Here is a 10,085-nt window from a genome sequence, read left to right on the forward strand (position 1 = left end):
ACCTATGTTTTTTCCTGAAAGCTCGAAATGACCGGTCAAAGGAATTGAATGGGACCCCCTACTTCCTTTTGCACAGGCGGGATCAAAAGCTTTCAGTTCGCACCTCCCTCTGCCGAGGAGATGGCTCCTAGATTGAAAAGTGGTAGCTATATACTACCTCCGATTCTTGTTACTTGCAACAATATCCTAAAACGGATGGTTCACATTACTTGCAATAATTTTTTTACTTTCCTCTTTTAGTAAGTTTTTGGGTGTAATTTGACCAAAAAACCCTTACTTTTATTTTTAAACAACCTTATTAAACTACAAATTTGATTTCATTAGATCAAACCCAAGCTTAATTAATTTCACTCTCATCCCTATTTTTTTTCGCTCTCCTCCTCCAACTCCATTTTCATGGTAGGTTTGTCGGTGTTCCGAGTGCTGGGTTCCTCGGTGTTACGAGCATGGGTTCGTCGGTGGTTCCAAATTGTCGGTTGTTCCATATCGTCGATGGGTTTGATGGTTCCAGATCGTCGATGGGTTTGGTGTGGTGTGGTTCCATATCGTCGTTGGGTTGCTGTGGTGGTCGCTGGGTTTGTAGATTAGTGGGTTCGATGGTGCTGGGTTCAGTGGTTATTGGGTTTGTCGGTGCTAGGTACGGTGGTTTCTAGGTTCGTTAATGCTGGGGTCGGTGGTTTCGGGGGTCGTTGGTGCTGGTTTTGCTGGGTTCGGTGGTAGGTTGTGGTGGTGGCCTGGTGGGTGGTTTCTGTACAGCTAGGTGACGCCGGTGGTGGTGGGTTATTTAATTTAAATTTAGTTGAATTTTGTTTTTTTTTTTTTAATAATCATGCTTATGATATTTTTTCTTGGAGTCCGCAAAACTTGGATTTGTTGCAAGTAACAAGAACCGAAGGTAGTATATATATTTCATGCATGTTGTATACGTGTCTATCCAATTTGTGAGTATTATATGAAACAACTTTCGAATTTAATGTATATCAAAGTAATTGTGTGTATTCCATATCAGTTATATGAAATTGTATCATCGATTCTATGTTAGATAAATGAAATAGTTCCATTAGTTTCTTGTTTCATGTATGAAATTCTCCTTATAATAATTTGTATAACATGGTGAAATAATTGTTGTTTTGCTCTATTTGACTTTGATTTGTTTTATATACAATCAAATTTTGACTACTTTTCGCATAATTTTATGTTAAGGATGTTCCAATTAATCTCGGAGATTAACAATTTTTGTTAATCCTATGAAATTTTTGTAAATAAATCAAGAATTTCATCCAATCATTATAATTGTAGGGTTCATGTTTAAGCTAAAAGTTCTTGATTTATTTACAAAAATGTCATTTGATAAACAAAAATTGTTAATATTTGAGATCAACTTGTATTTACCCTTTTATGTTTTATAGTAGTATTTTTGTTTTTTTTTAATTTTTTTTTATTTTTTTTTATTTTTTTTATTTACATATATATAACTATATAATGTATTTAAATTGTTAAAAATCAATTAAAAATAAAAATGAGCCTCCATGAGGTGGTGAAGTCAAAACCCACTCAATAGTACGAAGTCTTTCATTCCATGCACACTCTGCACCACCCTCTCCCCGGGTTCTTCATCATTTGGTAGGTCTTGTGGATTTTCTCCAGTATTATTTTGGAGGTTTTCCTTAATTATTAAACTAGACTTAGGGCCAGTAAATTACTGAAGTGAGATGAAATGAACTAAACTGAACTGAACTAAACTGATTGGAGCTGAACTGAACTGAACTCATAAGAGCTGAATTGAACTGAGATGAAATGAATATTTTACGAGAGAGGGAAATTAGGAGCTGAACTGAATTGAAATGAACTGATTGGAGCTGAACTGAACTGAACTGATTAGAGCTGAAGTGAACTGAACTGAACTGAAATTAAGCTGAAGTGAACGGGCCCTAAGCTCCAATCAGTTCAGTTCAGCTCCAATCAGTTCAATTCACTTCAGCTCCTAATTCCCTTCTCTCATAAAATATTCATTTTAGCTCTATTCGGTTCAGTTTAGCTCAGCTCCAATCAGTTCATTTCAGTTCAGTTCAGCTCCAATCAGTTCAGTTCAGCTCATTTCAATAAATGTGAACAGATCCTTAATGAAATTTTAATGTGTATCTTATTGAGATGATTGCTGCCGCACGAATTGCCCTTGCTAATGGGTTAGTGTCATGTGTCAAGGTAACTCCTCTGTCTACTTTATGCAACATTCTTGAAATAGTAACTTCCATTTCATATGAATAAAGAAAAATGAAAACCATCGCTTCATTTCAGCAAAGTGAAATGGCTTCCTACATTCTTGAAATAGTAACTTCCTGAACAAAGAAAATGACAATCGTCACTTCATTTCAGCAGAGTGAATGGCTTCCTCTATAGCATCGTAAATTCGTAACGATATCAAATTGATACTACAACATTATTTAAGCCAACTGAACATATTTATCCCAGAGAGAAATTTGAATTTACCCGAAACATAATACACCATTTCGGACCAACTTTTATTCCAAATATGCAAGAATTGATAATAAACACAAATTTTATGAAATATGAAAGGGAAAAAGCGAAATCAGCCCCTAATTCTTGAACAATCAACCCCATAAATTCCAAATATTGAACAAGTGAAATCCAACACTTAAGAAATTCAAAAATCGGCACCCTATTGGGCAAAAAATGAGCCCTTTCTTGAAATGGAAATAAATCAACAGAAATGAAATATATTTTGATTTTTGTCCCTTAATTGAACCAAAATCCAAAAATTCAGCCCCGTATGATCACATGAACTCAAAAATGTCGCCCAACTTCGTCCTGTTCAATTTCTTTGGACCTCAATTTTATTTTCATTAGCCCTCAAAAAAAATATAGTTCATTAATTGATTTGGGTAATTAATTCAAATTTAAAGAAGTATAAATTTCTAGAAATTGGGTGTGAAAGCATGCCAAAATGTCGTGCAAATGATTTTAGCTTAAAAGGGTATTTACTATTTAGGATGGGTGTATAGTAGTAACTAGTAAGTAGAGGTTGCATTTAGCAATCATGTGTTTTTTGCAAAATACCCATTGATTAATGTCATTTTTTTTACACGTCATTTTTTTTTTGAAAGAAAGAATTATTTTTACACGTCATTTAAACTTGATTATAATCATGAAAAAGGTTGTTTTCGTGATTCTTTAATTATATTATGTAGTCTGTTTTTTTTTTTTTTTTTTTTTTTTTGACAATCTATATTATGTAGTCATTTGACTCATTTCTCACAAAAATATTTTGTGACAAATTTCCTTTATTCTAACTAGGCAATCGAATTGCTTAGAATCCCAAGAAATGACGAGCTACATAACAAGGAGTAAACTAAACCTCACAATCAAAAGATCCACCTCAATGCACAATTTGACATCTAAAACCAAAATTATCTAACCTATCAAGGAATAACACTCGTAAACATGAAACCAATTGGTTCGCTACAGAGGGGGCAACCTGTTATAACAAGACCACACTCTTCTGCAGGCCACAAAATCATCCGCGCAACGTATGGACTGAAGAAGCTGCTGAATACTTCACTAGCTTAAAGGGAAAATGGAGGGAAAAAATGAAGAAAATTTAGTTCTCTATGCTACACTTTACTAATATTATTTAATGGGTAAAGAAGAATGAGAAGAATACAATCGTTTAAAACTCGAAAATTACAAAGCGTACATTGAAGTTGATGATTGAAAAGCTTCATTACGTAGACATTCAAGGCTTAAATGCAGAGAAGACCACAACTGAATTGTGACCCCCAAATCCAAACGAATTCGAAATAGCTGCAAAATCATGATACAGGTTCATTAGCATTAAAAAAAAATTCTTAAAAAAAGGTCCTTATTTTTGTCCAACAATAGTAGTCAAACTTACAATATATGCAACTTTGCATTTAAAAAAAAAAAAAAAAAAAAAAAAAAAAAAAAAAAATTGCTTTACAGGAAGCCTAGAAAGTATGTTATTATAATTAAGTTTCAAACTATACCGTCCTTAATTGATCATCAACATATCTTACTAAACAGAAAAAGGTTGCAGGGCAGATTCTTGGAGGTTGTTGAATTTGTTGAAGTACATGGAGGGATTGAGGGAATTAAATGAACATTGGATGAATGAGAGAAACAAATAAATAATGACTCATGGTAGCCTATGCCTCCAAATGACAGACAATTTATCTTGGATAGGAGCTGGGAAAGATAAACATAATGCAATAATGCAGTATATCAGAAACCTAATCCATAGGCACTGGTAAAAAATCACCTCACTTTGCATTTCAATTGACAGGAATTACATACGAGTATAGTTGCAAAATTATATTCATTGCAAAATTATATTCAAACATGTTGAGGTTTCATGGGAAGGGACAACGTGACCTCTATTCCTAGACGGAAGGAATGTAAGATAATGAATAGTATTATGGCTGAAAATCTTACCAACATTCACTTCGTGCTGTTGCTTTTCATTTGGAACTGTGTTGAATTCAACTGATGGTTCTGGATTCTGCATTAATATGAATAGTGTAGTTAAGCTTCAGAACAACAATTATGGGGATAAGAAAGGCAATCAAGAAATTTAGAATGAAGATGAATGGAACAGAATATATGCATAAAAAGAGACTAATCTGTCAACGAAATATTTCAAAATTCCCTTCTGATTTGACTGATTGTATTTAATGATTCTGGAGTCTCTTTAGTATGGCATATAATAAAAATAAAAAGTCCTTGCTCAGACTAACGCTCAATGATAAATAATGACAAGAACCTGAGAAGAGCATAAATAACAATTGCTTATTAAGAAAATGCTACTGACAATAATTTAAGGCCTTTCATGATAAGGAGAGATTCACAACTTACAAATTGATTTATGGTTGGATGTAGCCACCCTGTTGTACAAGCCTTTACGGTGGCAATAGCTTCCATACCCCCAGCAGCACCAAGACAATGCCCTATCATAGACTGCAAAGCATATACACATATAAAGGGATGAGGATCTTAATATTATACATGAGAAAGCAGACGCATAAAAACTTCACGTTTTAAGCTTAAACTAATGAAATTACAAGCAAATGAATAAAAACATAAGACAGTCTTACCTTAGTTGCATTCATCTTGATCTCAGATGTGTTTTTGAACACTTTCTTTACGGCATTCACCTCAGCTAAGTCACCAACAATTGTGGAGGTAGCATGAGCATTTATGTAATTGACCTGAAAATGTTCAATGATAAAAACATGTATCAAATTTTGCACAGTTTAACTTCTTAAATTCAATAACTATGATGTCAACACTCATATTCTAAGCACTTTCTCCATCTGCAGAAGTCTCACAGTACTAACTACAGACCATCAAGTGTATCAACATCTTATTGATATATGATATGGCTTGACAACGAAAAAAACTACCATTATGATCATATGTAAGCAAGCTTACCTCTTCAGGTGAAACACCTGCATCTTCCAGGCTTCTCTCTATGCATGAAGAAACACCAAGTCCATCAGCTCTTGGATCAGTCATGTGATAAGCATCACAATTGACTGCACCTCCCAAATACTCGGCAATAATTGGTGCACCTCTTTTCATTGCATGCTCTAAGCTCTCCATTACCTGAATGTTTAAATTATATTTATTTCATTAGAGAAAAATGTGTTGTCGTACAACATGCAAGTATATTACATCACCTAAAAATAACAAATGATATTAAGCTAAGTTCTTCGAGTAGGATTACTGAAGCCAATTTTCACACTTTCACTTAAGGAGGTTTGTTTTGTACAGAGTACTTTTATATTGAACCCATGTTTTGTAGTTAAAAACACATGAAAACCCTTGAGAACTCTTAAGTGATATTGTCTTTTAGGAATACAGAACTGCTAGATTCTCACTAACCCCTCTAAGTGTGTCCAATGCTTCCACTGAAGGACCAATATGGTTTCCATGGCTAAAGGTTATACCACACAAAAGAGGATTTGGGACCTTTTTTCAACTATTAAGTGAACAGTGGTGTGAAAATACTCCATAAAGTATCCCACAAGATCATGCATACCAGATACCACACTGGTGAACAGCAGACATTAGTGAACAAATTACACTAGCAAGGAACTCAAAAATGTGATGGACCTTTTCAATGAGCTAGACCATGATTGTTATTGGATCAGGCAAAGATTGAGGAATATAAAATTTATCACTTCAAAACTAGAAATGAACTTAGATAATCAATGTCTGGCTCCATCTGTTTCCAAATAAATGTAGTGGCGGCAATATGTTTTCCAGAAAGAAAGAAAAAATTGATTAGGAATATAGGTTTCATTGACCAAAATTTTGAATCTGACATGAAATATACAGCAGCACTATTCTGCAAGAGTATGGAACTAAATAAGAGTTGGAAGACAAAATTTAAGTTGCATTTCATGAGAAGTTTTAAGATAACAGATAATCTAAGATTTATAACATCTTACAAGAGCCACCTGACTAAAAATTTATATCAGTATACCAACGTCCAAACCATAGAGTGCAAAAATGCTTTGCTAGATTTAAGCAACATTTTTAAGGGCTGCATATTATAGAAAACAACGAAGCAGCATATAATTTCAAAATTCATCAAACAAAGGACCTACAGTTATTAGATTTCAAAATACCCAATATTACCTAAATTTTTTTTCAAGTGTACTGCTTTTGACTTTCGCAATTTCCAAACAGAGGGTACTGCTTGTTTATGATCCTACTCCAGAAAGAAACCACCATAAATACCCAGACTTGAACCACTTTCCACTACCAAAGTTTTCTTACAGACATGAACATTCAAATGATAGATACCTAAAACATTCTAATTTTCACTTAAATTCACATGCTTTAGACTACGGATCATCAATGACTAATGCACATATAGTTTTAGAAATAGCAGCCAAAAGAGAAGACCTAATCTTACCAGAACACCAGATCCTTCACCCATTACAAAGCCATCCCTGGCTTGGTCCCATGGCCTTGAAGCTGTCTGAGGATCATCATTTCTCTGTGACAAAGCTCTACAAGCAACAAAACCTCCCAAACCAATAGGAAGAATTGCAGCTTCAGTTCCACCAGCAATCATCAGGTCAGCTTCTCCACGACGGATATGATTGGCAGCAGCATAAAAGCAATAATTTGAGGTGGCACAGGCAGTGGAGATTGAATAATTAGGACCCATCAAACCGAGATCAATGGCAAGCAATGCGGAAGCCATGTTAGTTATGGCATAAGGAATAAAAAATGGAGTTATTCTCTTGTGACCTTTCTCAATTAAAGCTTGAACACCGTCAGAAAACACTGTGAGCCCACCCATCCCAGTTCCCACAAGCACACCTGCTCTTACTTTGTCAATCTGCAAGCATATATCAGCAATGATAAATTAAAACAGCAAATGCAAGTAAATGATGAAGGGAAAAAAGTATCCCTGCATACATGGTAATGATACGCACATAATACAAAAAATTAAAGATAAGCTGGAGAAATCCAGCTATGACCCACAAAGCTGCAAACTTCAACCAAATCTTAAGCAAATAGCTTGTTAAAACACAAATACTTCATATTTAACTATTGTACAATGTATAAGGCAAACCTTTGGAAACATAAAAATTAGAGCCAGATTTGGAAGTTTCAATCCTGAGCCCAAAATACAAACATGATTGAGCGCAAATAAATCAACAGACATTTGGGTTGGTTTTAGACCATATTATATGTGACGTAAAATTTTAGAATTAAGTGAAATTTCTATGTTTTCCCAGATTTTTTTTTTTAAAAACATTATTACTCCGTAAGTCCGTATTAAATGATGTGCTCATTTGAAGCACTAATATTGAGGATGCCCTAAATAATTGACTTTTCTTACAATATCCAGCATAGCTATCGCTTAAGAAATTTCTACATATACTTGGCTTGGCCTCCTTAAAAGTTTCATAAACATAATGCAGGTGCGGACTTGCACCATATTCCTAATGTTTTTGCTTTACTAAAGATAATTCACAAAGGGTAGTTGAAGGATTATAACAGACTAAAGATTGATCAAACGTGTAAATTGAACCTTAGTCATGTGACGAGAAAGCATATTTAAAAATATATGACCGATACTACAAGATCAATCAACAATCTCATATAATATGACTGTTATAATACTTTTAAATGCCAGAAAAGTAGGTGTAGCAAATAAATAGGGAATTTCTCCTACAACTACATTGATCAAGAAACCTATTTTTACCACCAACTACATTCTACTACAAGTTAATGACAACTTCCCAACCAATGAAAGAAAGGACCAGAATCCCTACAAATTGACCCATCAATATTAAGAGTATGAGAGCTTTATCTTGAAAGGTGAAAGAGACTCAATAAACATATACTTCATATCAAACTAATAAAATAATCCCAAAGACAATTTTGTAAGACAGTCCATTTTCCTCATACTATCAATAACAGTAGACAATCCGTCATTTCATCAAACACTTGGTCTGCATAAAACCATCTAACAGAAAACGACATAATCATAAACTATTTTCAATCTAAACTATGAAAACAAAACAATTACCACATCCAAATTACATCCAATCACACAATTAAACAATACCCATTAATCAGAATTCAAAATTCACCCACTGAAATCACAAAATTTTGAAAAACCCAATTTAAAAATCATCAAAAAAAAGGAATAAAATTAAACCTTGGAGAGTCTATCACCAGCAAGATCAGCAGATTCAAGAGCTCGTTTTCCAGCAACAATGCAGTACCTCAAACAATCATCAAGACGACGGTCATTCTTCCCATCAATATACCCTTGAGCAGAGAAATCCCGGATCTGCCCGGCGAAGCGAGTCGGGAATTTCGAGGCATCAAAACGATCAATTGGACCAATCCCACTAACCCCATCAAGAAGCTTCTGGTAGAAAACATCAGGGTCATTCCCAAACACAGAAACAAGACCCATTCCAGTAATCACAACCCGTTTCTTAGGATCCGTTTCGCGTTTCGGAGCAACAGCAACCTGGGAAGAAGCCCTTGGAGTGAAACTAACCCTATTAGAGGACTTACATTTTGACGGGCGAGAAATGAAGAATAGCGAATTGGGGTTTCGACGAATCGAATCGAGCGGCGAAGGGCGGAGAGTAGGGGAAGGGGAAGGGGTAAGAAGAGCCTGCATTGTTGTAATCAGGGAGTTTTAGAGGGAGAAAAATGGAGGATGAAAAGGGGGTGAAGAAGGCGGAGAAGTAGAGAAGCAAGAAGATGACGATATGGTCGAGGAGAAATGAGAAGAGAAGCAAAGAGATGATCACTTGTTTGTTGCAGTTGAGCTGTGTGACCAGCTAAAATTGAATTTGGGTTATAGTGGAAAAAATAGGTATGAATTTATAGGATTTTAAATAAACAAACTCTTAAAATAAATAATAATAATAAAAAAATAATAATAATAATAATCCGAGTATTGCGATTTATAAGTTCACAACTAACATAAATACACAACCTTTTTGGTGAGACTAGAAATATTCTTCTATGATTGGTGTTTAGGAAATATATTTAAGATCTGTGATTGAATTCCATGATCAATATGAAATACTCTGTACTCTATAAATATTCTATTAAATATATTTTTCATTATATAGGTCGTTTTTGTTAGAACTAGATTTAAACTTGTGCAGGTTTTTATTACTCCATCCGTTTCACATTAGTTACAACACTTTTTATTTTCGAATGTTTCATATTAGTTGCAACACTACTATAATTGGGAAGACCCATTATTATTATATTTTTTCTCTCTCCATCCCACTAGTTGGTTGAAATTGAGAAAATTAGTCTAATTATGTAGATGAGAGGATGAAATAAGCTATGGAAATCATTACAAGGGGAAAACTGCTTTCTTGAGTAGCTATTTTACCATGCACTGGTTTTAAGAAAATAAAAATTGAGAAATATCTTGATTTGCATGTCATGGGTTAAGTAGGGTTAATCAGGAGCTTATAGGTTAGTCAAATGTTAATAAAAGGTTTAATAGGGTGAATGAAAAGGGAAAAAAAAAAGGAAAAAGCAAA

At 34.3% G+C, this 10,085-nt stretch overlaps 1 protein-coding gene across 4 annotated transcripts; it reads right to left on the minus strand.

Annotated features, from left to right (window-relative positions):
* Nucleotides 1–3,328: 3,328 nt before the first annotated feature.
* Nucleotides 3,329–9,389, minus strand: LOC145580224 (3-oxoacyl-[acyl-carrier-protein] synthase I, chloroplastic-like). Of its 4 annotated transcripts, none has more exons than XM_081637636.1 (8): nt 8,723–9,389; nt 6,959–7,390; nt 5,467–5,640; nt 5,130–5,243; nt 4,891–4,992; nt 4,471–4,537; nt 3,716–3,822; nt 3,329–3,574 (listed from the first exon to the last, which is right to left on the minus strand). In XM_081637636.1, the coding sequence occupies exons 1-7, from the start codon at nt 9,197–9,199 to the stop codon at nt 3,755–3,757; spliced, it is 1,434 nt and encodes a 477-aa protein (XP_081493762.1). In that variant the 5' UTR covers nt 9,200–9,389; the 3' UTR covers nt 3,329–3,574; nt 3,716–3,754. The 4 variants fall into 4 exon arrangements, with proteins under 4 accessions (XP_081493762.1, XP_081493760.1, XP_081493761.1 ...); XM_081637634.1 differs by having other exon boundaries at nt 3,329–3,579; XM_081637635.1 differs by having other exon boundaries at nt 3,329–3,583.
* Between the last annotated feature and the right edge of the window lie 696 nt (nt 9,390–10,085).

This window comes from Chenopodium album, chromosome 14 (assembly GCF_948465745.1).
Source record: "Chenopodium album chromosome 14, dcCheAlbu1.1, whole genome shotgun sequence".
Lineage (NCBI taxonomy): Eukaryota > Viridiplantae > Streptophyta > Magnoliopsida > Caryophyllales > Amaranthaceae > Chenopodium > Chenopodium album.

Coding starts and splice junctions, on each gene's coding strand:
- LOC145580224 (XM_081637636.1), bottom strand. CDS start 9,199: ATGCAGGCTCTTCTTACCCCTTCCCCTTCCCCTACTCTCCGCCCTTCG. Junction 5,244..5,466: donor CAGGTGTTTCACCTGAAGAG/GTAAGCTTGCTT, acceptor GAACATTTTCAG/GTCAATTACATAAATGCTCA. Junction 3,823..4,470: donor ACAGCACGAAGTGAATGTTG/GTAAGATTTTCA, acceptor ATGATTTTGCAG/CTATTTCGAATTCGTTTGGA.